This window comes from Macaca thibetana, chromosome 9 (genome assembly GCF_024542745.1).
Source record: "Macaca thibetana thibetana isolate TM-01 chromosome 9, ASM2454274v1, whole genome shotgun sequence".
NCBI classification, from domain to species: domain Eukaryota; kingdom Metazoa; phylum Chordata; class Mammalia; order Primates; family Cercopithecidae; genus Macaca; species Macaca thibetana.
Window position 1 is genome coordinate 97,105,761 of NC_065586.1, and position 25,306 is coordinate 97,131,066.

Here is a 25,306-nt window from a genome sequence, read left to right on the forward strand (position 1 = left end):
AACCTACCAGGTACTGTGTCTTTGTAGGAAATTTTCCCTTATTGGTGGGAAGTTCTAACCTTATTTTAGCAATTCAAGGTTGTTCACAATGTGATCAGAGGGTGTTAGGGAATCCATCGGGACTGGGCACGGTGGTCCAGGCAGGGAAGGCAGAGCTTCACTGGCCAGGCCAGGCCAAGCCATCTCAGAAGGTCAGAGGCAGAGGAGGGAATGAAGGCTGAGGATAGAGGGGCCCCTCTTTGTGGCTCTACTCTGTATCTCCCGCTGAGCGGCACCAGGTAGGCCGAGTCTCTTTCCCCAAACTCGATTCCCAAGGACCTGCTCCAGGATGTGACTACTGGCAGCTACCCCGGGTCTGCTGGATGGGAAGGATGTGCTGTCTCTCCCTGCCACTGGAGACCTGGGGGCCTTCAAGCGCCTCATCCAGGAAAAGGAAGGGAGTGGGCACTGCTGGGGCCCCACGCAGGTCCACACCCCTCCCTCTTTCCTGCCAGCATCCTCAGGTGACTGGCAGGCGTCGTCCTGGCTCAAAGACCGCAGAGCTCGGGGGCCCCAGCTCATACATTAAATATGTGGAGGCGTTGGGACTGCGTGCCACAAACACGAAGACAAATTTTTAATCCCGAGCAAGAACACGCTGGGAGACTGGGGGCGCAGGAGAAAAATGAATTAGGTTTTTATTATGTGTTTTATTATGCTGTAACTGAACAGGATTAGGTGAGTATACAATATATTTCTGATGCGGCTGGAGGCGGGAGGGGGCGGGAGAGAAGCTGACAGCAACGAGAGACAGCCAAGCCCGCAGAGAAGCCCGGGCTCCGGGAGGCAGCGGGTCCCAGCGGAGGGCCTTGGAGTGGCGCCACCACGGCTGAGTGGGACCACCTCTTCTCTCCCAGTAGTTTGGGCCAGGATGGGGGGCGAGGGTAGTGGTGACTGCATTGAGAGGACCGGGTTAGGGACAGGTCCCGCTAGCTTATGCTGGAGGAGGGGACGGGCTTGGGAGTTGGAGGGCTGGGGAGCTTGAAAACCCGCCTCAAAGGGGAAACTGAGTCACAGAGAAGGAAGGGGAGCGACTGTAAAACGACGGGACGCTATTGATCACTGGGGTCGGCAGGTCCCGAAATTCTCACTTAACCCTAACATCTCTCCCCCGCACACGTGAGGCACAGGCCTTGCAGGTCAGCAAACATTTCAGAGCACCCACTTTGTGTCTGGTCCTCGCTTACTGCAGGACGACCTGGGTTCTCGGACCGCCCCCCTCCCCATCCAGCCCAACTCGTGTCACCTTTGAAAAGATCCATATCTAGGCAGGCCTAACTCAGCATCCTACCCAGCACTGTGCCTTCAGAAGGCCCCCTCAGGTAAAGGGCGCCCAGGTGAGCTCCTCTACTCCACACAACCAAAGCTGGGCTGTTGGGGCGGACGAACCTACCTCTCACCCCTGGAACCGCCTCCCTCCCCCAGCTTCCCTCTCCGTCCGCCCCAGCCCGGGCAGCTTCATTAATGGTCTCCGCCAGCTCCGCGTCTCACCTGCTGCAGCGCCCCTCGCGCTCCGCCAGGGACCGGCTCCTGGCGGTGATGAAGAGGCCCATTAACCACTTCTACCTTTAGGGCGGACTGGGCCGCACTCCCCACCTCCCAACCAGGACATTAGAAACCGTCAACCAAGATTAATAGTTGCCCGGCTCCGGGGCAGGGAGATGAGCCCAGATACTGCGGCGGCGGCGGCGCTCGCTCCGCGCGAGCCAACCCGGCGCGGGCTGGGCGCACCACCTGCCGCTGCTGTCCCTCAGCTCCGCCTTCCTTTCAGCTCCCCCTACCACTCGCCCGCGCACCTGAGGCTCTCAGGTGAGTCCAGCAATGGGATTGCGAGTGTCAGTGTTCTCTGCTGCGTCGCCGACCTGGGAGCGCTCGAAGGCAAGGCAGAGTCTTGGCACTTGGGGGAAGAAGGGCTCGCCCTCTCCAAGGGACTCCTCCAGCTTCCCTGCTGCCTCGATTTAAGGACTTCCAACCTTAAATGATGGCTGACCATCGCTTTTTCGGACAGGCTTCCTTGGCCCCCGCCATCCCTCAATTCAGTTCTCTTATTCTCGCTCCGTGCGCCCCGTCATACTTTTCAGCATACCTACCGTATTTGTGCTTTTGCCTTTATTTGTGCGGCAATTATCGGGCGATTAGATACATCATTGATGTCTGTCTCCCTCACTGGACTGTGGGTTCCAGGGGGAAGACACCATAGTTTTGCTCACCAGGGGCTCTGATGTGCATTCAGTAATTGTGTGTTGAATGAATGAGTGGGCAACAGGCTTGTCCCCTGTGTGTTTATTGGAATATCTGCTTCCTGTGCAAGCCTCCTTGCGGCTTAAACTTCCTCACAGCACCTGCACTCTTTCTTCTAACTCCTATTATAATTGTAACATTGATTTCCATGATGTCAGTTCAGCGTCTTTTCCCCTTTGGGACCATGAGCTCCTGAGGGCACGTGGAGCAGAGCACAGCCGCATCCCCAGTGCCTGCCAGCAGGGAGCTAGGAACTTGGACTAGAGCCTTGGGGCTCTTCTGGTCCCGTTCTTTTGAGGGCTCTGTGGCCTGGAGAGGCAGAGTGACTTGCAGGAGGTCACACAGCCAGTTAGAAGTAAAGCCAGGATGAAACCTTTCCTCTTGGACACTGTGATTTTTCTACAAAGATCACACCATCAGGGACCCCAAGGACTCTGACTTCTGAAGTTGCTGGGCTTTGGAGAGCCTGTGGGGTTGTCCTAGGAATCTCTTCCTTTGGCGATGATGGTGACCCAGAACTCAGCCGCTCCTGGGAGGTAAGGAGTTCAGGGCCCAGGGGTGCCCTGTACTGTGTGTCAACAGGGGCAAATTCTTTCCATTATGTCTCAACTCCGGTTTCTCTTCCTTGGATGTAAAACCACAGAAGTCCTCTTTCTCCAATCTCAGAGAGATGTGAACTGTCTCTGGTTTTCCTCCTTCCCCACCATCAGAAGAAATTTGGGCCGGACTCGGTGGCTCACACCTGTAATCCCAGAACTTTGGGAGACCAAGGCGGGAGGATCATCTGAGGTCAGGAGTTGGAGACCATCCTGGTCAACATGGTGAAACCCTGTCTCTACTAAAAACACAAAAATTAGCCGGGTGTGGTGGCACATGCCTGTGATCCTAGTTACTCGGGAGGCTGAGGCAGGAGAATCGCTTGAACCCGGGAGACGGACGTTTCCGTGAGCCGAGATCGCGCCATTGCACTCTAGCCTGGGCAACAGAGCGAGACTCAATATTAAAAAAAAGAAAGAAAAGAAAAGAAAAAAAAAGAAGAAATTTGGGACTAGAAACTGAAGAAATAAAGGGAACTAAAGAGAAAGTGCTAAGAGAGACAGTAGGGGCCTGAGCTCTTCCTCCAGCTCATCACACCCCTGGTGTCACCTCTCTAGAACCCAGTTACTCTAGGGGGGATGGGGGCAAGATCGATACATCACTGGGTTTTGATGACCGCAGGCTTTCACCTTGCAGATAATGGGGTGAGCGGCGGTAAACTCTCCCCGACTGAGCGGGCTCCCCCGGCCTTAATGAGATAATCAATACTTGTTCTCGGCTTAATTTCCATCTAATTGCTCTTTAACGACGCCGGATAATGGGCCGCCTCCTGTGAGGAGGGAGCTGGCTGGGAATCCGACCCGCCTCGGACTCCCGCCTTTCCTCCCCCGGGCAGGGTGCCCTCGCGCAGGTGGGAAGGGGGCGCACCTCGTTCTCCACGTAGCGGGAGCTCCCTCCGCCCGCCCGCCTGACCCGCGCCGCCACCTGCCTGCAGCGCTCTCGGTCCCCACCGGGGGGCGCTTCAGGCTTTGGTTGCAGGATGCTGGCCAAGGCTCCGCTTCAGGTTCAGGCCACCCCCAACCTTATGGGCTGTGTAACCACGCGCCTCTGGACAAGCCCTTTCCTCTTTTCACGTCCCAACTCGATGCACTGCCCCGGGCGGGTGCCCCAAGACCTTAGGTAAGTTGCTGTGTTTCTGTACCTAAGCAGGACTCAATTTTTCCCCTGTAAGGTTGCTGGCCTGTTTCCTGCAAAGGAACGTGGCTGGTCGCCACAGACCACTGAGGCAAGGAGAGGGGAGCAAGAATGAGGAGGACTAGGCCCTGGGGCTCAGAGAGCCTCCTGATTCCCATTAGCCTCACTCCCCCGCTCCAACCACCGAGTCAGTTAGGTTCCTGCCAACCCCAGCAGCTCAGTCGTCAGCGCTCGCTTCTCTCACTTCCCACCCGCCTGTCTCAGCAGGAGGAACACCTGGAGGTTCTCCCCAAGGACTCTCAAACATCCTGGCTTCCCCTCTCCTCCCCCCACCTCATCTTTCTTGTCTTCTCTTGAGGCCAACCCTGAAGCACTTTGGCCTCAGGTGCCCAGATGCTGCGACCTGCGATTTCCCCATCATCTCCCTACCTCCTGATCTCCTGCCATCTGGGCACACATTCGCCTGCATTTCCACAGCTTGGCCCCTGAATATGGGGTGTTTACATTTATAAAACACTTTCTGCTGTTCTGGCTCCAGCTGCAATGAAGTTAGGCTGACAAAGATACACTAATAGTGGCAGGATAGTGTGATGTTAGAATCATGCCTTGGACCTAGGCAGCTCCAGGTTCAAGTCTTAGCTCTGTTGCTTACTGGTCAGTGACACTGCGCAAACTTTCCTACAGGTCTGAAACTCAGCTTTCTCTTCTAATAATCCTACCCAACACGGTTTTGTAAGTCTGAAACAAGTTAACATCCGTAAATTGTTTGCCATAGGGCCTGTCGCACTGATAAATGATAGCTATTATTGTTGTCGTTATCATCATTATTATAATTATTTTGACACAGGGTCTCGCTCTGTCACCCAGGCTGGAGTGTAGTGGCACCATCATAGCTCACTGCAGCCTCAACTCCTGGGCTCAAGTGATCATCCTCCATCCTTAGCCTCCCTAGTAGCTGGGACTACAGGTATGTGCCACCACAGCCAGCTAATTTTTTACTTTTTGTAGAGATGGGGGTTTCACTATGTTTCCAAGGCTGATCTTGAACTCTTGGGCTCAAAAGATCCTCCCACCTCGGCCTCCCAAAGTGCAGAGATTATAAGCATGAGCCACCGTGCCTGGCTTGTTATTATTATTGCATGTTAGAGCTGAAGGAACCATCTAGTTCAAGGAACATGAACTCAAAGGCTACAAAAGAGCAGTCAGGAATCTTAAATGAGGGAAGCACACTAGGTTGGGATTGTGTTGAGCTGGAGAGGGCCAGTCCTATTTAAAGCAGCAGCCAGTACTCTCCTTCAATTGTTGCTGGGTAGACCAGATTCCCCACTGCTTGTTTTTTGTTTTCAAAACAATCTGGCAGCATCAGCAGCTTGGATATCAGCTCTGGCTTTTCTTACCTTACCCCTCCCACCTCTTTATCCTAGCACTAGGAGCAGCTGGGGGTTCTCCTCAAAGCCTCTCTGAACATCCTGGCCTGACAATTCTGGCCCCAAATTCTGGACTTTTATATAAAATGTCTCAATGTTCGAGTAAAAACTTAAAAACACCATGCCAAATATGACATGCCTGAAGTCCAAATTTACCCTTGTTTCTCAGAAGAAACCTTGGTTCAGATGGGTCTCAGCTGCTGACAAAGCTGAGGCTGAAAGCCTCGATTCTAAGTCAAAATAAAAACTTCTAGGAGGCCCTTCCTAGACTGTGGGGCCTCTAGCTGCCACCTACCATACATGTTGCCCGTCACAGATAGTGCCTAGTGGCTGGGCCATTGTTTGCACTTGGTAGCTCCAGAAGCATAAGACCTGGGTCACAGCAGCTTTGTCTCTTGTGATACATCCACACTTTCAAAAATGTTAGGCCAGGCCAGGCACAGTGACTCATGCCTGTACTCCTTGCACTTCGGGAGGCTGAGGCGGGCAGATTGCCTGAGCTTAGGAGTTTGAGACCAGCCTGGGCAACATGGTGAAATCCTGTCTCTACTAAAACACAAAAAATTAGCTGGGCATGGTGGTGTGCACCTGTAATCCCAACTACTCAGGAGACTGAGGCATGAGATTTGCTCAAACATGGGAGGTGAAGGTTGCCCTGAGCTAAGATGGTGCCACTGCACTCCAGCCTGGGTGACAAAGTGAAACTCCGTCTCCACACAAAACAAAAATGTTAGGCCAGGTGTGGTGGCATGCCCTGGTAATCCCAGCACTTTGGGAGGCTGAGGTGGGAGGATTACCTGAGCCCAGGAGTTTAAGTTCAGCCTGAGCAATACAGCAAGACTTCGTTTCTACAAATAATTTTTTTTTTTTTTTTGAGACGGAGTCTCACGCTGTTGCCCAGGCTGGAGTGCAGTGGCGCGATCTCGGCTCACTGCAAGCTCCGCCTCCCGGGTTCCCGCCATTCTCCTGCCTCAGCCTCCTGAGTAGCTGGGACTACAGGCACCCGCCACCACGCCCGGCTAATTTTTTGTATTTTTAGTAGAGATGGAGTTTCACTGTGGTCTCGATCTCCTGACCTTGTGATCCGCCCGCCTCGGCCTCCCAAAGTGCTGGGATTACAGGCTTGAGCCACTGCGCCCGGCCTACAAATAATTTTTTAAAAGTAGCTAAGTGTGGTGACAAGTGGCTGTGGTCCCAGCTACTGAGGAGGCTGAGGCACGAGGATTGCTTAAGCCCAGAAGGTCAAGGCTGCAGTGAGCTCTAATTGTGCCACTGCACTCCAGTCTGGGAGATGGAGAAAGACCCTTTCAAAAAAAAAAAAAAAAAAAGAGTTGTTGAGGGGAGTGTGACAGCAAGTCAAAAAGTCCCAGGACCCAGGGGATCTTAACCCCCAATTTAGAGCCCCAAAATTTTACACACTTTTTTAGTTCATCAACTTCTATATGATTCTACTCAACAAATTTCCCACCTGTATCCCCCACACTGGGGGACAGATCCAGCAGGTTTATTGGGAAGTTCTCCTGATTGCCGCTTTTTTGTTTTGTTTTGTTTTTGGAGATGGGGTCTTGCTTTGTCACCCAGGTTGGAGTGCAGTGGCACAATTGTGGTTCACTGCAGCCTTGAACTCCTGGGCTCAAGCGATCCTCCCATCTCAGCCTCCCAAGTAGCTGTGACTATAGGTGCATGCTACCATGCTAAGCTATTTGGGGAGGGGGTAGAGGCAGGGTATCCTTATGTTCCCAAGGCACCTGGCCTCAAGTGATCCTCTTGCCTTGGCCTCCCAAAGCACTAGGATTATAGGCATGAGCCACTGCTCCTGGTCCCGTGATTTGATTGCCACATTTTGCTACCTCTCTTCTTGTACCTTACCCTTGGGGAAAATGATAGAAAAGGCACAAAAAGTTCTGGATTTTCGTAGGCTGAGTATGTTGACATGTAATGCTTATGAACTTTTAAACATGCACAGCATTCTATGAATCATATACTGATGCTCTACTGGGACCTGAGATTCTCCACTGGGACCTGAGATTCTCCATGTGGTTTGGCTGCTTAAAAGCCAAGTAGTTCCTAGCTAATTAGTCCTTTTTATTTCCCATCAGCCCTGAGAAAGCCCCCACTGTTTCTTGCTTGGAGTTCTGAGCATACATTTGTCAGGTTCTTCCTTAGTTTCAGTGAACTGCTCAGCTGAGGGGAGTCCCAACACTCCACAGAAGCCAACACTAGACTCTGTTATTTCTCAAGAGAAAAGGTTGAAAGTGGGATATCCAGGCTGGGTGCGGTGGCTCATGCCTGTAATCCCAGCACTTTGGAAGGCCGAGGCAGGCAGATCACCTGAGGTCATGAGTTCGAGACTAGTCATGGCCAAAGAAAAAGACTCTATTTCAAAAAGAAAAAAACAAAAAGGAAGGAAATAAAATGGGATGTGAGCAAAGATATTTCACAATGTGGTGCTGGGGTCTAAGATCTCTCCCTGGTCCCTATGGTCTTGATGGGGCACTCAGGAAGATGGCCTCCTCCCTCTACAGGGGTTGTCTTAGGTTTTGGTTTCCCAGAAAGCAGATCCCGAGGCAAGGATTTTGGTACAAGTAGTTTATTTGGGAGTTTATCCCAGAAAACACAGTGAGGGAGAAGGGAAGTCAGAGAGGGGACGAAAACCAAATAAAGGATGCATTAATGAGCAGGTTACCACTGAGGGCAACTGTGACTCAAGTCTCTCTAAGCCTTCTGCAAAACCGTGGAGAACACACCTCAAAATTACCCCACTGAAGGGAAAGGAACAGGATTATCTGTCCTCCAGTGTTTTTCCTCACTGGATGTGGTTTGATACCGAGTTGTTACCTCCATGGCATTTCCAGCCTGCCCTGCACGTCAGCCGAGCTCACTCTAGGGGCTAAAGAACTCCCTCAGACAGACAGACCCACCAGATCGTAAAGGAACTATCTGCAGGTAACCTTTGGTGTGAGCCAAGGGTATACGAGTGAGGCACTGACTACATCTGCTATGGGTTTGTACTCCAGTCACATCACTGTACTCCAGCCTGGGAGACAGAGTGAGACTCTGTCTCAAAAAACAAAAAAGAAAAAGAAAAAGAAAGGGAGGGGAAAGGGAGGGGAAGGGGAGAGGAGGGGAGGGGAGGGAAAGGAAGGGAAAGGAAGGGAAAGAAAGGGAAAGGAAGGGAAAGGAAGGGGGAAGGAAGGGGGAAGGAAAGGAAAGGAGGAAGGGGGAAGGGAAGAAGAAAGAAAAGAAAGGAAAGAAAATGAAGGAAAGGAAGGAAGGAAAAGAAAATCTACTAATGTTGAATATGCATATCACATGAAGCAGTAATTCCAATCCTAGGCATGTCCCAATTTATATAAATTTCAAAACCAGGTAAAATTAAAGTATAGAGTTAAAGGTGGTTATTGGTCAGGCACAGTGGTTTACATCTATAATCCCAGCAATTTGGGAGGCTGAGGTGGGAGGCCTGCTTGAGGTCAGGAGTTCCACACCAGCCTGGATAACATAGTAAGACCTTGTCTCTGCAAAAATAAAAATAAAAAAATTAGCCAGGTGTGGTGGTGTGCCTGTAGTCCCAGTTACTCGGGAGGCTGAGGTGGAAGGATCCTTTGAGCCCAGGAGTTTGAGACTGCAGCTAACCATGATCACACCACTGCACTCTAGCCTGGGCAACAGAGAAAGACCATGTCTCAAGAAAAACAAACGAACCAACCAACCAACCAACCAAACAAACAAAAAGGTTATCTAGGGAGAAGAGGAGGGAAATTATTGTGGAGGGGGCATGATGGGGGCTTCTGCGGCTGTTGGCAACGTTCTGTTTCTTGACCTGGATGATGATCACATAAGTGTTCATGCAGTAATAATTAATTTAACCATATGTCTACTTTGTGCACTTTTCTGCTTGTCTGTTATACTTCATAATGCAATTAAGTTAAAAACAAAATGAGAACAAGAAATGTAGAAAGGGCCGGGCGCGGTGGCTCACGCCTGTAATCCCAGCACTTTGCAAGGCCGAGGTGGGTGGATCACTTGAGGTCAGTTCAAGACCAGCCTGACCAACATGGTCAAACACTGTCTCTGCTAAACATACAAAATTAGCCTAGCGTGGTGGTGCACGCCTATAATCCCAGCTACATGGGAGGCTGAGGCAGGAGAATCGCTTGAACACAGAAAGTGGAGGTTGCAGTGAGCCGAGATTGTGCCATTGCACTCCAGCCTGGGCAACAAGAGTGAAACTCTGTCTCAAAAAAAAAAGAAAAGAAAGAAAAAGAAATGTAGAAAGAATCTACATGTAGAATGATTTAAGCATATTTTCTAAGTTTATCAATATAACATTTGGCCAAGTCATCAGGTTGGATGGAGCTATAATCACCATCTCAAGGGTCAATGGGATACTGAAGGTGGGTGTTGGGGAGAGGGATTGCCTTTTGAGATATAGGAAGGTAGACTGAGGCCTGATTGCTTCTAGATGTCCTGAGGCTTATTTAACTTGCCTTAATGCCTAGGTATTCCAGAGAGCCAGTTCCCGGCTATTCCAGTCTTCATTTTGTAACATTACTTGTAGCTGAATTACATTTTCCTTTTTTCTTTTCTTGTTGTTTTTTTTTAGATGGAGTTTTGCTCTGTCGCCCAGGTTGGCGTGTAATGGCACGATCTCAGCTCACTGCAACTCCGCCTCCTGGGTTCAAGCCATTCTACTGTTTCAGCCTCCCAAGTAGCTGGGATTATAGGCATGCACCACCATACCCAGCTAATTTTTGTATTTTTAGTAGAGATGGGGTTCCCCACGTTGGCCAGGCTGGTCTCGAACTCCTGACCTCAGGTGATCTGCCCACCTTGGTCTCCCAAAGTGCTGGGATTACAGGCATGAACCACCATGCCCAGCCAATCTTTTTACCCAGCCGTCCCAGCTTTGCTACATTTATCTTGACATTCTATTTTACCTATAAAAATAGCCTCTACCAGGAAGCCAAGGTGAGCAGATCACTTGAGGTCAGGAGTTAAAGACCAGCCTGGCCAACATGGCAAAACCCTGTCTCTACTTAAAAATAAATAAATAAATAAATAAGCCAGGTGGCTACTCAGGAGGCTGAGGCAGGAGAATCACTTGAACCTGGGAGGCCGAGGTTGCAGTGAGCTGAGACTGTGCCACTGCACTCCAGCCTGGGCGACAAAGCTAGACTCTGTCTCAAAAAAAAAAAAAGGAAAAATAACTTACAAAATAAAGGAGTAGTGAGTATTACACTCAACCGTTAGCCTCATTCCAAATTCTCTTAGGGTGTTTATTGATGATATAGATGATAAATATACATACAGTTGTGATCAGTATCCATATACTTCTTCTTTTCTCTTAACCTTATTTTTCCACATGTACTTGTCACCTTGTTTCCTACATACGTTATTTTGAGATTACCTATTTGTCATAGTTGGCAGCTACAAGGTATTCCATTTTAATTATCTATGTTTAGCCTTTTTTTTTTCCCCGACTCAACCTATTCTAATATTCACAGGAAGCACAATTTCTCTGTATCGGTCTCTAATAGGTCAACATGGACCATTTATTTCACTCCTGCTTCTTCCTCAAAGTTGCAACTCTACTATTTTCACCAGCTGTGTCAAAACAGGTTTCATGAAGTGACACGTTAAAATATGTGGGTCCTTTGAAGTAATTTTTTTTTTTTTTTTTTTACCAAATTAAACAATGACTCTGTATGCCTTGTTTCATCTTCTGTTGTTCATCTGTACAGGGCCCTCTTCACTCTTTTATTTTTAAAATTCTATTTTTTCTTTCTTTTTTTTTCCTTCTTTTTTTTTTTAGAGGGGGTCTTGCTCTGTCGCCCAGGCTGGAGTACAGTGGCATGATCTGGGCTCACTGCAACCTCTGCCTCCCAGGTTCAAGCGATTCTCCTGCCTCAGCCTCCTGAGTAGCTGGGATTACAGGCGTGCACCACCACGCCCGGCTAATTTTTGTATTTTTAGTAGAGACAGGGGTTTCACCATATCGGCCAAGCTGGTCTCCAGCTCCTGACCTCAGGTGATCTGCCTGCCTCTGCCTCCCAAAGTGCTGGAATTAAGAGGTGTGAGCCACCATGCCTGGCCCTAAAATTGTATTTTTAAAAAGACATGGTCTCTCGAACCCTTGAGCTCAAGGGATCCTATTGCCTCAGCCTCCCAAATAGCTGGGAGTACAGGTGTGCACCACCACACTCCGGCTCATCATTCTGTCATTATATTGCAGTTATTTCATGTGTCAATGACTGAAAGTGAACATATGATAATCTTGTGAACACAGGGTTTCATGGTGGAAAGAAAACTACATTCTATACCTCATTCCTTCTTCAGTACAAGCGTCTGCAGGAAAAGGGGAAAAAAGAGGCGGGATCATCTATTATTCAACAAATTTCAACGTCACCCTGCCCATCTGGATCTAGTCTCCCTCATTAAATGCAAAGGATGCTGCCACCTGGCTCCTCTCCCTAGCAGTATTCACATCATCTAGGCTAGAGAATCCCTTCCCTTTGGCCTGTTTTGCACAAAACCGAGTAAACGTTTTTTTTTTTTTTTTTTTTTTTTTTTTTTTTGAGACGGAGTCTCGCTCTGTCGCCCAGGCTGGAGTGCAGTGGCCGGATCTCAGCTCACTGCAAGCTCCGCCTCCCGGGTTTACGCCATTCTCCTGCCTCAGCCTCCCGAGTAGCTGGGACTACAGGCGCCCGCCACCTCGCCCGGCTATTTTTTTGTATTTTTTAGTAGAGACGGGGTTTCACCATGTTAGCCAGGATGGTCTCGATCTCCTGACCTTGCGATCCGCCCGTCTCGGCCTCCCAAACTGCTGGGATTACAGGCTTGAGCCACCGTGCCCGGCCGAGTAAACGTTTTCAAAGTATAAATACGCAAAATTATTTGCTATCTCTTTACTATTTACGATGCGCATAGATGTTACTGAAAGTTTTGGAGCCTTGACGGATGAAGTATGGGATGCTGAGGATCGGGGAATGTATCTAAACTCTCAAGTTGTGTCCTATTCAAAAAACTCCCTTCTAAAAGTATTTTTACGGTATGTAGGGTTTTACAAGAACAAAATCTCTACTTAATAACAGCGGATCCCCTTTTATTATCTTTGTGCCTACCTGGATGCACGGTTCCAGGATGTTCTCGTCACTAACCACAAGTCCACCAGAGGGCGCTGGTTCCCCGTCTATCTACTGTTCTCCATCAGCGACTCAGAAAATCCAGGTTAAACACTCAGGCAGTCTTTCACATTTAATCCACAAATATTTACCAAGAATTTGCCGTGCCACCTGGCTCGGGGCTAGGTTCACAAGATACAGTAGTGAGTTAGGCACGATTCCTACTACCAGAAGCTTAGAGCATAGGAAAGACTGAAAGTAAGCAACTGTCTACAATAGTGGGATAAGTGAAGAGTTTCCAGGTCTGTGGAGTTTGTTGTTGAAATATCAGCTCCAGGCCTTAGAAGCCGGCAGCAATTCATTAAGAGATCCCGGACTTGTTTCTGCTCTGTATCCCGGACAAGGAGTTCCGTCCCCAAGGTGTTTTGTTAGAGCCAGAGACCTCTCCTTGGTTGACTCCATTCGTCAGCCCCACAAGTCCCTGTCTCTGGTCTTTTTCACGGTTTCCGGCAGCTCTCTGACAGTTCCCCTTCTGCCCCAGGTCGACACTTAGGCCAAGGACCAGGGATTACTCACAACTATCCGCCAGAGCTGGCTCCGCCCTTTCTTTTTCCTGTTTAAAATCCGCGGGCTCTTAGTGTTCTCGGTTCGTAGAGTTCCTGTTCTGATTCTCGCGACAGTTGCGAGGCCACGCGTGAAGTTCCCTTCTAGTCCCTCTTTTGAATTTGAGACCAGGAGAGAGTGTCTGCCCTTGCCCCCCTCCTCAGAACCCCTCTCGCCAGGGATGGCGCCTACGTGGCTCGTGAGCCCCTGAATGAATGGGGTTGGCCCAACTCAGGGGCGCTCTCCGAAAGGAGAGTGCCGGTTGGAGTCCAGGGCTCCAGGGCGCATGCGGAGTCGATCCCGCGCAGGCTGGCGGGCACCACAGCCAGGCCTTGTGGGCGGAGCCTGGCTAAGTGCCGCCCCCTCGCCGGCCGCTGATTTCTGTCCCCCGCCCCCAGCGAGCTGGACTGCGCCGCGGCTTCTCTGAGCCGCTTGGGGCCGTCCGGGGAGGGGCCTGTGCGACCCGGGTTTGGCGGGCGGGCCTCCAGGAATGCTCTCCTCCCCGCCCCCGGCCCAAAGTGCCACGGTGGCAGTGGTGGCGGCCGCTGGTGGCGTGCCTCCGGCCCTGCCAGCCTCGCAACCGTAACCTGTAATCCCGACCCGAGGGACGCCCGCCTGGGAGGCCCAGCCCGCCTCTCCCTGCGGCCGCTGGTTAGCTCCGACCCCGAATCACCCGGCTCACCCGCGGGTTGCAGCACCTGCCGGATGTGGGGAGGAAGGAGGAGGCCAGATGAGGGAAGGCAGATGTAGGCGCCCAGTCTGTCAGCGCCTCGGTGGGGGAGCTGGGTGGGCAAGCCTGCAGTCGCTCCCCGGAACCAGCCCTGGGCTGCGGGGAGGCGAAGTTGGTTGGTCCTGCCCTCCAGGGGCGCCCCGACATCGACGTAAAATGACTTGGCAGCAGAGCTCCTGCCGCTTCCCCCTTATGCAGCTGCCCTCGCCGACGCCAGGGACTGTAAAGGCAGATGGGACAGGGCCTAGCCGTTCAGCCAACACTTTGAGCTTCCCAGCCAAACTCCTACCCCCACTCCCCGCCTCTGGTCCTCACCCCCTTCCTCTCTCCTAGCCTTGGTGTCTGGTTACGGCTCCTCTGCTCGCACTGTGACTTTGGGCCAGGCTGGGGGAAATGACCCGGGAGGGTCCCGTGTGGCTACATAAAATTGGCAGCCTTAGAACCAGTGGGAAGGCGGGTGCGCTAAATCGAGGGGCGGAGAGAGGGGGCGGAGGAGCTGTTTTCTGAATCCGAGTCCGTGGGCTCTCTCAGAAGTCCTCAGGCCGGAGCAGAGGTGGCTGGCGGGCCCGGCTGACTGCGCCCCTGCTTTATTTCCATAACCTTTTCTTTCGGACTCGAATCACGGCTGCTGCGAAGGGCCTAGTCCCGGACACTAGGTGAGCACTCTGTGCCCCAGGCCATAAGCAAGGGGGCATCAGCTCCCGCTGTTTCCACCCCCCATTAACAGCTTCTTACTTCTGGAGCCGTCCATTCTCTTTGGGCAAGGATGCTCAGGGGCCAGGGATCGGAGTCGGATGGTGCACGGAAGTGGTGCTCGTGGTGGGTGTGCGTGCGCTTGATCCTTATCACCCCTTCCTCACCTTTCTTCCCTCCCAGCCACCCCCGAGAACAGCCCAACTGATTGCTAACTGCCATAACTGGATAATCCCTAGAGGGTCACTAGGCCTAATGTGTTGGGGGAGTCTACTTGGTAGCAGGGGAGGGGGCGATGCTAGCGTCATGCTTTGGTACAAGAAGCAGTGAGGTTGGTCTTTCGGCACAGGTCCCATTTCTGACCTCCTGACCTGGCTTCCCTTCCTGGCAGGGTGCCACGAACGCGCTGATGCCCCGAGTGCTCGCAGGGCTTCCCGCTAACCATGCCGCCGCCGCCCGCAGCTGCCTTGGCGCTGTCTGTGCTCCTGCTACTGCTGATGGTGCGGACGCCGCTCCCGACCGGCGCAAGGCCGTCGTCAGGCCCAGATTACCTGCGGCGCGGCTGGCTGCGGCTGCTAGCGGAGGGCGAGGGCTGCGCTCCCTGCCGGCCAGAAGAGTGCGCCGCGCCGCGGGGTTGCCTGGCGGGCTGGGTGCGCGACGCGTGCGGCTGCTGCTGGGAATGCGCCAACCTCGAGGGCCAGCTCTGCGACCTGGACCCCAGTGCTCACTTCTACGGGCACTGCGGCGAGCAGCTTGAGTGCCGGCTGGACACAGGCGGCGACCTGAGCCGCGGAGAGGTGCCAGAACCGCTGTGTGCCTGTCGCTCGCAGAGCCCGCTCTGTGGGTCCGACGGTCACACCTACGCCCAGATCTGCCGCCTGCAGGAGGCGGCCCGCGCTCGGCCCGCTGCCAACCTCACTGTGGCACACCCGGGGCCCTGCGAATCGGGTACGCACGGCCCTGGGCCCCCACCCCAGCACTTAGGTTTCCTAAAGGCACTGCTCCCCGACCCCTGACGGCGTTGGTCTCTGGCCAACAGATCAAAATAGATAAGGCCATAGAGGCCTCGAGTCCAGTATAAAACCCTGCTCTCGCTACTGGTCCATAGAAGCTGCCACCTGAAGGTGGGGGTGGGGGAGTGGAGTGGAGTGAGGGTCCCAGGCTTCGTCAGCAAGCTGCATGCGCTGAACCATGTGAAAGCTCCAGAGCTGGCTGGCAGGGAGAGACAGGTCCTCTGAGGGCGCGGGCACATAGCCTATGGTTTGCTCAGAACCCCTCCTCCACACACACTTTTCCCAGACCAGTGGAGTCCAGGCAGCAAAACGGGTTCCTGTGAGATGCAATCACGTTTCATTTGGGCAGATTCTTTTTTTTTTTTTTTGAGACGGAGTCTCGCTCTATCGCCCAGGCTGGAGTGCAGTGGCGCGATCTCGGCTCACTGCAAGCTCCGCCTCCCGGGTTCACGCCATTCTCCTGCCTCAGCCTCCCGAGTAGCTGGGACTACAGGCGCCCACAACCGCGCCCGGCTAATTTTTTGTATTTTTAGTAGAGACGGGGTTTCACCGTGGTCTCGATCTCCTGACCTTGTGATCCGCCCGCCTCGGCCTCCCAAAGTGCTGGGATTACAGGCGTGAGCCACCGCGCCCGGCCTGGGCAGATTCTTAGAGCAGTCTGTTCACTCAGTCTCCCCACCTCTCTCCTTTCTTCTGCGTTTAGGGATTAGTGAAGAGGAGCAGGAAGCTCAGCTAGTTCTCTCTCTCTCCCCGGGGACTGGGGGCCATTCAGGGTTCTAGCTTTCCTTGGCAGCTTTAGTAACTTTCACTTCCTGAGCCCCGGCTCTGTGTCTGGCTCGGCTGGGGCAGTCAGAAAACAAACACCCCGCGGGGATCCCAGCAATTTCCTGCACTCCTGCAGGCCTCCTGCCTGTTGCACAAGTCCAGCTTCAGGTTCTCCGCCTTGCCGGGGGACTCCCCCAGGGGGTCCCGCTGTGTAGGGAACGGCTGCTTTTCCGCCTTTGGGAACTGGGCCTGTTTAGAAAAGGGGAACGGGTATCTGGAAGGTTTTAGTTATAGGCACTGCGGGAAAGGCTGGGGAGGGTGGAATGAGGACAGGAGAGCAGTTGGGGACAGAGTGGCTGCCAAGCTACAGTGTAGGTGTGTGTGCTTGTTTGTGCATTGAGTCTGCATGAGGTCCTATGTGCACATGTGCATGTATATCTATCTCCACGTCTGCGTGGTACCCTTGTGTGTACCAGCATCCACATCTGTGTGTACCTGTGTGTGTCATGGTGTGTTTATGGATATGTATTTACCTCAGCATATATTGTGTTCTGCCACAAGCATGTCCACAAAAATTTGTGTATCATGTGTTTGCCAGACTGGATGCCTTTGCTGGGCCATGCTATTCTCAGACCTCCCACCTTCACCCCCAGGGCCCCAGATCGTATCACATCCATATGACACTTGGAATGTGACAGGGCAGGATGTGATCTTTGGCTGTGAGGTGTTTGCCTACCCCATGGCCTCCATCGAGTGGAGGAAGGATGGCTTGGACATCCAGCTGCCAGGGGATGACCCCCACATCTCCGTGCAGGTAGAGACCGGTGGGAGAGGCTTCCCTCAGGCAGCCCAGGGCCCTCCAGAAGGACCTCGCTGATTCCTTGCCTGGCTCCAGTTTAGGGGTGGACCCCAGAGGTTTGAGGTGACTGGCTGGCTGCAGATCCAGGCTGTGCGTCCCAGCGATGAGGGCACCTACCGCTGCCTTGCCCGCAATGCACTGGGTCAGGTGGAGGCCCCTGCTAGCTTGACAGTGCTCACACCTGGTAAGGGGATCCCTGAGCTCTGGGAGTTGGAGGGATGGTGCTGGATTCCAGCTGTGAATATGTAAGAAACAGTCCATGTGTCTGTGTGCATGTGGGTGCATACACAAGCATAGCCTTCCGCAGACTGGGTTATGTTGGTACTGACAGCCCCTCTCTCCTGTTTTCTCTCCTTTGCCCACGTGTGTTTGCAGACCAGCTGAATTCTACAGGCATCCCCCAGCTGCAATCACTAAACCTGGTTCCTGAGGAGGAAACTGAGAGTCAAGAGAGTGACGATTACTACTAGCTCTGGCCCATGGGGGTGGGTGAGCAGCTATAGTGTTCATCCCTGCTCTTGAAAAGACCTGGAAAGGGGAGCAGATTCCCTTCATGGACTGCTTTCATGGGGATGATCATGGGAGGCCTATTTAACTCCAAGGTAGCAGGGTGGTAGGGGAGAGACAAAAGCTGGAGGAGGTTAGGGAGAGAGGCTGAGACCAAGACCAGTGGGGTATAAAGGGGCCCATGCAGGAGATGCCCTGGCCAGTAGGACCTCCAACAGGTTGTTCCCCAGGCTGGGATGGGGGCCAGAGCAGACACGGAGGTGCAAGCACCAGGATTCTCCACTTCATCCAGCCCTGCTCCGCCACACTTCTAACTGCCCTTCCTCCCAGGCCCTGGTTCTTGCTATTTCCTGGTCCCCAACGTTTACCTAGCTTGTTTGCCCTTTCCCCAAACTCATCTTCCAGAACTTTTCCCTCTCTCCTAAGCCCCAGTTGCACCTACTGACTGCAAGTCCCCTTTGCTGTCTGCCCTCTTTTGCACAAGAGAGAGCACAGCAGAGCGTGGCTTAGTTCAGTGCAGAGAGATGGGTGAGGCCAGCTCCAGATCTTATACCGCTCTGTACTGGACAAAACCTAGCACAGGGCTAGGCACCAATAAAGATTTCTAATGATGCACAGACAGTTTATGCGGATGTGCACATGAAAACTGAATATCCTTGGGAGGCCTCCCACACTAACAGAACTCTGGCTTCTAGAAGCTGCAGGGCCTGCTCTCTAAGCACATGCCTGCCAGATGTACAGAGAGAAGGTTTGAACTTGGGCCTATCCTGCCTTTGAGGGAGGGAGGCTGGAGCCATTTGGTTGGAGGGAAGTTATCTTCCCGGTATGCCCTCCATTGGGGCTGGTATACATTACCTGCTTCTGTGCTCATCTTACTCCAAACCCTTTCCCAGGCCAGAATGGGGAATCAGGCCTATGTGGGTAGGCCCCCAAAATGAATGCATAGAGAGAGGAGGGTAGAAGTTTGGTCACCTGTGTGGTCCATACTCTTCCCCAGCTCCCATAGGAATCTACCCTTTTCCTGCAGAAGCCAGAGCCATGGTAAGCCTGTTTCCTATCTGCCCCAATTGTGACCTGTCCTCTCTGGCTTGGGGTCCCCAAATCTCTTTCCTCATTCTCCTTACCTAGCTCAGGGACACTGGTGAGACTCAATGTTTATTTAATGATTGACGGAGAGAATGAAAGCATAAGTCAGCGAGGCCGAGACACTGTGTGTGGATGGCGACAGCCTCCTACACGCCAGCGCTCCACCCAGATCCTGGCGCCACTGCGGGAGGGCCTGCCCTTGGCTCAGCGTCAGAATTTGTCCTCTGGGGCCCAACGCAGGGAGCCTGGCCTTATGGGAGGGGCGTGGTCCGGAACTCCAACCCCAGGGCCTGCTTGGCCGCCCCTCCCGCGGCTACGCACGACTCCATCTACTGCTGCCTTGCCCCGGGTCCTTAAGCCAGCGACAGTGTTTATTGCCGAACCCAGGCTGGAGCCGGGCGGCCCCAGGAGCCGCGCACAACAGCGCAAGCGGGTTGGATACTGGGAGCCGATTCCAGGGCGCCCACAGAAGCAGAATCAGAGGGGTAGGCGAGGGTGGGGCGTGCTGTTCGGCACCGTGGCCAAAATCCACTCGGCGCTGAAAGAGGGAACTTGGGTGTGAGTCCCAGCATCCGCCAGGGAATCCGCCCCTAGCTTGTTCTTCGCCCAGCTGGGCTCCAAGGCGCCCTCTGCGGGTCCATAGCCCCTACCGCGTCCACCTGCAGAGCAGAGGCTCCTCACCAAAAGCCCACCCCACCAGAGAGGGTCACGCAGGTCCCGGGGAATCCGTACTCCTTGATCGCGTTAGCCGACTTTGTAGGTGTTCAGGAGCAGCCTCCCAGCAGCCTCAGTTTTCCCTTCCGCCGCCCTGCTGGTTCAAGCCCCACATCCTGGAATGGGAGAACTGTTGTCCACCGCCCCCTCCCTCCCCGCACCCCGCCTCTGCTGCAGCGGACCCGCTTTAATAACGTCGCTGGAAAGTGACACGCGATTTATTATTAAAGTAATGCGGGCGCGGGGACGGGAAAGGTTTAATAAACGTGCTGAGATGCCGAGGATTATTCACCGCAAATAAATGAGAGCGCGGGCGGCGTTTTAATAAATAATTTCCCGCTGCTCCCGGGGGAAGGGAGGGGAGGGAAAGGGAGGAGGAGGGGGAGGCTGAGCCGCTGCCAGAACTCCCGGTTTCGCCTCCCCACGGGCTTCCAAGCCATCCCCGGTTTCGTGTCCTAGGTTGCTCACACCCGAGATCTGAGGTTCCAGGAGCGCCGACCCAGAGTTGCCCAGGCCTGAAAGCGGGAGAGGCTCAGTCACACCCTACATTCCCCCACCTCCGAGATTTTAAGTATAGTCCCCTTGAAATCCCTGAAATGCTCTTTCTTCTGGCTCCTACCCAGAGATCTGGAGTCCGGACCAACCGGGGCAGGAAGGGTCCGTCGGACCAGCCCCTCCCAAGCCGAGGCTTCCAGGTCTCAGCCGGGCTCTTCTTCTTGCTTTTAGCTGAGCCGAGCTGGGCATGCCTCTCTCCTCCATCTAGGGCAGGGTATGAAGCGGAAGCCAGAGGGGGCTGTCTGAAAATGACCTTGATCCCCTCCTCGGGCTGTCGTGAGGAGGAGAGCCGCTTCGCCTGGCTGCTCGTCATCGCCAAGGCTCCAAAGAATGGTTTGCGCAGCCGTGTTGGTATAACCGAGGGTGTCCTGGAGAAGCCCAGCCCCTGGCGCTCTGGTGACCTGGGGGGTCGATGTACGGACTGGGCAGAACTGAGCCCGAAGCCGGAGAGCGCCCCTGAAAAAGAAGCCTGGAAGCCCGAGAGATGAACCCGACTCAGAGAGGGCAAAGACTGCAGACCTTGGGGACCGAGGACACGCTCACCACGATGGTGGGGGCTGGGAGGAGGGTGCGGGCGGTGGCGTGCGGGGAATCGCCTGGGGAATCGCTCTGCAAGTTTTGTGCCTTAGCGGAAAGAGGCGACATCTCTGGCAACTTGGGAGTACAGGAAGTGGCGAAGGAGTGCCATCTGGTGGATCATTCTGGTAGTGACACTCAGACCTGGGCCAGGGACCTCGAGACAGTTTACTTAACTGGAAAAATCTGAGTAAAAAAATAGATGCTTCAATTTGTATTCATTTAATGTATGTGAATGTGCACGTGTATGTGTACCATATATTATATGATATCTATATGTAAAATCTAATATATCCATAGTAGTTATGTGTGCATTGTATGTATACATGTATACATCTAGATGCATATTATACATGTAGTTTTTTTTTTGAGATGGAGTCTTACTCTGTCGCCCAGGCTGGATTGCAGTTGTGCTATCTCAGCTCACTGTAATCGGGTTCGAGCGATTCTCCTGCCTCAGCCTCCCAAGTAGCTGGGATTACAGGTGCGCATCACCATGCCCAGCTAATTTTTTGTATTTTTAGTAGACATGAGGTTTCACCATGTTGGCCAGGCTGGTCTCGAACTCCTGATCTCCAGTGATCTGCCCGCCTCGGCCTCCCGAAGTGCTAGGATTACAGGCGTGAGTCACCACGCCTGGCCTACATGTAGGTTTTGTATGTATGTATGTGTGTGCAAAAGTATATATGGGTGTATTGTCATAAGTATATGTATAGACATTTATTTTCAAGTATATATTCCATTATGTATCATTCATTCTTTCTTTCTTTCTTTCTTTTTTTAAAGAGACAGGATCTTGCTCTGTCACCCAGGCTGGAAGACAGTAGCACTTTCATAGCTCACTGCAGCCCCAAACTCCTGGGCTCAAGTGATCCTCCTGTCTTAGCCTCCTGAGCAGCTGGGAATTACAGGCACGAGCCATGATGCCTGGCTGTGTCATATTCTTTCTACAAATATTTGTTATGTACCAGCACTGGGGCTACATCAAGGGAAAAATATTGCCTGTAACCCAAGCACTTTGGGAGGCTGAAGTAGGAGGATTGCTTGAGCCCAGGAGTTCGAGACCAGCCTGAGTAACACAGTGAAGCCCCGTCTCTACAAAAAACATTTAAAAAAATTTGTTGGGTGTGATGGCACACACCTGTAATCCTAGCTACTCTAGCAGCTGAGGCAGGTGGATTGCTTGAGTCAGGAGTTCAAGGCTGCCAGTGAGCTATGATTGCACCACTCCAGCCTGGGTGACAGAGCCTTAAAAGAAAATTGTTCCTGCCCTCATGGAACTTGTATTCCAGTCTAAGATGTGTATGTATACTTACGTTAATTATGTATATTTATATTTCCAGGATTATGCACACACGCACATATAATACTGTCTAACATGTGTATGTGCGAGGAGTAGATAGGCTTAAACTCTGGTAGGCCTGGAGATTCCCTGGTTTTTTGCTCACAATCACTGATCCTGTCACCTGGAGCTCTATTCTGAGCATGAAGGCAGCTGAGGGCAGAGGGAAAGAAGCTAGAAACATAGGCCTGTTGCCTCCTAGGATGCATTGTGGTTATTTCCTCAGCCTTCTGATTGACTGAATTCTTTCTAAACTGGGAACAGCTGTGTAAGTCCATGCGTGGTAAGGAACTGTTAGTGCACATCAAGTCTTACCTCTGCTCAGTGCTGGGGAAGGGTGGGAGTGGGGTCTGGGAGGCTGGGGTAAGAGGCTAGGTTCTCTGAGAGCACTTAGAGACCGGAAGGGATAAATTCTGGGAGGCAGTGAGCTCTGGGAGTCACTTGCGGATAATGGGAGGTGGTTTGAGGACACTTGGGGAGGGATGGGGTGGTAGGATAGAGAAGGGGGCGGAAGTGAGTAATGAGGTTGGGATTGGAGATGGAGTTGGGGTGGGGTCAGGGCAGAGATAGAGGCTTTGGTGGCAGGGATACACCTGTCTGGGGTTGGAGCCTGGAAGCCATCTTGGGGGAGTCATCCCTCCCTCCCCACCTCCACCCCCACTCTCTCTCTAAGCTGGGCCCCAGTTTAGCCCTCTCTCTGCTCAAGCTGGCTCTCAGATGCGCCGGGGCAGAGGAGGAGAGCTAAGGCTCCAGGGCCTGTCCTGGCTTAGGTGACTCACTTAAGTGGTGGGCGAAGTGGGGCAGGGTTCACAATACCGGCATCCCATGAAGCCTTGTCCCAGCCACCTGGGTCATTTCCCATCCAGCTGCCATTACCAGCTTCCAGTATGGGCTTGGCCCAAGGGGTTCAAACAAGGGTGGGGTGTAGACCTGCAAAGGGTCATAGAATATCCACCCATTCCACCAACACACACACATTTCTAGGACTGAAGTGGGAAGGTGCTTCTGAATCATTTCTTCCTTTCCCTGCTTTTGCTATATGCTTTCCAGATGCAGTCAAGTCTGGGAGTCTCCAGGTGCCACCTCAACCCTTGGTCTATGGTAATACTCATACCTCTCCCCTTCCTTCTCACCCACCCTTGCTGGACTACCAGGGTTTCTGCCCCTTCACTGCCTTTTCCCCTTTCTTCAGGGCCTCTTTTTTCCCCCCAGGGTTGAGGCCTTAGATCCCTGGGCTGTGTCCTTGCTGGTTAGGGAGTGGGGTTGGGGTGGGGGGGATTGCTAAAAACGCAAGCTAGTTCCTGGCCTGGATTTATTTTTCTGATTGATTTATCTTTTAGAGGCAGGGTCTTGCTATGTTGCCCAGACTAGACTTGAAGTCCTGGGCTCAAGAGATCCTTCTGCCTCAGCCTCCCGAGTAGTTGGGTCTATAGGCACATTCCACTGTGCCTGGTCTGGATTTGGTTTTGACATTTACTCTGCCATTTGGGCAACTGAAGGCTCTCTGGACAGGGTGGACAGTTATGAAAATCCAGTTATGGTGACAAGAGTTACCCCACAATCAAATCTCATCCCATTCTCTTAGTGGGGAGAACCTTGAAGTACTCAGTACCTTCACTGAAAGGAGGGCTGGAGTCCCCTGGGAGAAAAGACAGGGTCTCTATGAGAAGTGGTGACAGCTTGAGAGAAGTAATGGAGTCTCCCAGGATAAGGGTTGAGGACTCTAGGGACAATTGCTTCCTGCTACCCCCACCCCAAGAGCTGGAGTAGGGCTGGAGAAGGCCCCACAGTTCTCCTGGGCCTAACTCCTTGGTGTCAGAGGGGTTAAGTTCTAGGGGCAGTAGTGGGGGGTTTCTAGGGGGAGTAATCTCTGAAGGGTAATGGTGGGTCTTTGCACAGGAGGTTTTGCAGTATGGGATTGAGTCTCAGTTCCACTGCTTTTTTTTTTCTTTTCTTTTCTTTTTTTCTTTTCTTTTATTATTATTTTTTTAAGTCAGGGTGTCTCTTTGTTGCCCAGACTAAAACGGCACGATCATGGCTCACTGCACCCTTGAACTCCTGAGCTGGAGCAATCAATCCTCCCGCCTCAGCTTCTTGAGTAGCTGGGAGTACAGTCATGCACCACCCCACTCAGCCAGTTCTACTGCTTTTGAAGTGCGTATATTGGGTAGGTTTCTTAACTTTCCTTATTCTGTGTCTTCTTCTGCAATATAGTGATAAAATTTACTCCATAGGGGTTATGACAAGGATTAGAGATCTTATAAGCAATGTGTCTGTAACAAAATAGGTGCTCAACAAACGTCAGTTTTATTATGCAGTACTATTATGGGGCAGATGATCTGCATGGAGATGGGGGCTGGGTGCCCAGTGCAGAGCTTCCTGCTGAAGTGGGTTTGTTGGAGAATGGGGTGATTGCAGTCTTGGCACCTGCCTGGAGGAGGCCTTAGGAATTGGGCCTTAGGAAAAGGGGAAAGGCTGAGGCAGGATAGAGATGGGCAGGGACTGGGCTTCCAGAGAGCTGAACAGTCTTCACCCCCACCCCTAGCCCTCCTCAGGGAGCCCTTGTCAGAACCCAGGGCTCTACCTCTGGGCTTCTGAGGAGGGGCATCCCCCAAAGTCACCTCCATCCATCTCTTTTATCTGGGCTGATGAAGGGCTAGAGCTCCAATGGGGCCTCTGATGGGGAACAGATACAGACCAGGCGGAAGCAGCCGGAACTGTGCTGGGCTGGAGCTGAGGACTGGGCCAGGGGGTCAGTGAAGACAGATAAAGCTCAGAGCAGCTGGAGGCTCAAGGGACCTGGGGCGGGGGAGCAGCAGGGGCTGAGGGCCGGCTGTGTCCTGGGAGGAGGCAAGGCCGGAAGCTTCTGATGGGGACCAGGGTCCACCAAGGACTTCAAATGACCAGACAAAGCCTTTAATGACTCTTTGGGAGGAGGGAAGTGGGGACGGAGCTGCCTCCCCCAGACACGGGTGCAGGAAGGCCAAGGTGCCTGCTGAGAGTGAGGGCTGGTCCTGGGGGAAGTCAAAACTTAGAACAGGCGGAACCCTCCAGGCACAGGGCAGCGGTTCTGGGGCTGCCTTACCTTTAAGGGAGAGAGTGATGGGAAAAGGATTGGGAAGCGATTCTGTGATTTTAGTTCCTGTTTTAATTAACTTTGAAGGGCTTGGGGCCTCCCTGAACGCCAGGGAGGGGAGGAGAGCAGACATTTATTTTCCTCTTTTCCCTTTTAAAGACAATTTTATTAAATCACTTTGTTTTCATTCTGGCTTGAACATAGGGCGTTTAAATGGAAAAGTAA

The 25,306-nt window shown here is 52.6% G+C and overlaps 2 protein-coding genes across 7 annotated transcripts in view; one reads left to right on the plus strand and one right to left on the minus strand.

Moving 5' to 3' along the window:
• NDUFB8 (NADH:ubiquinone oxidoreductase subunit B8) overlaps positions 1 to 25,306 on the minus strand; it is a 943,883-nt gene that overhangs the window by 529,817 nt on the left and 388,760 nt on the right. The window lies entirely within an intron of this gene.
• KAZALD1 (Kazal type serine peptidase inhibitor domain 1) lies at positions 12,468 to 20,874 on the plus strand. Of its 6 annotated transcripts, none has more exons than XM_050805035.1 (6): positions 12,468 to 13,816; positions 14,427 to 14,551; positions 14,980 to 15,536; positions 17,020 to 17,180; positions 17,262 to 17,409; positions 17,601 to 20,874. In XM_050805035.1, the coding sequence occupies exons 3-6, from the start codon at positions 15,032 to 15,034 to the stop codon at positions 17,693 to 17,695; spliced, it is 909 nt and encodes a 302-aa protein (XP_050660992.1). In that variant the 5' UTR covers positions 12,468 to 13,816; positions 14,427 to 14,551; positions 14,980 to 15,031; the 3' UTR covers positions 17,696 to 20,874. The 6 variants fall into 6 exon arrangements, with proteins under 6 accessions (XP_050660992.1, XP_050660996.1, XP_050660995.1 ...); XM_050805039.1 differs by having other exon boundaries at positions 14,532 to 14,714; XM_050805038.1 differs by having other exon boundaries at positions 14,532 to 14,551.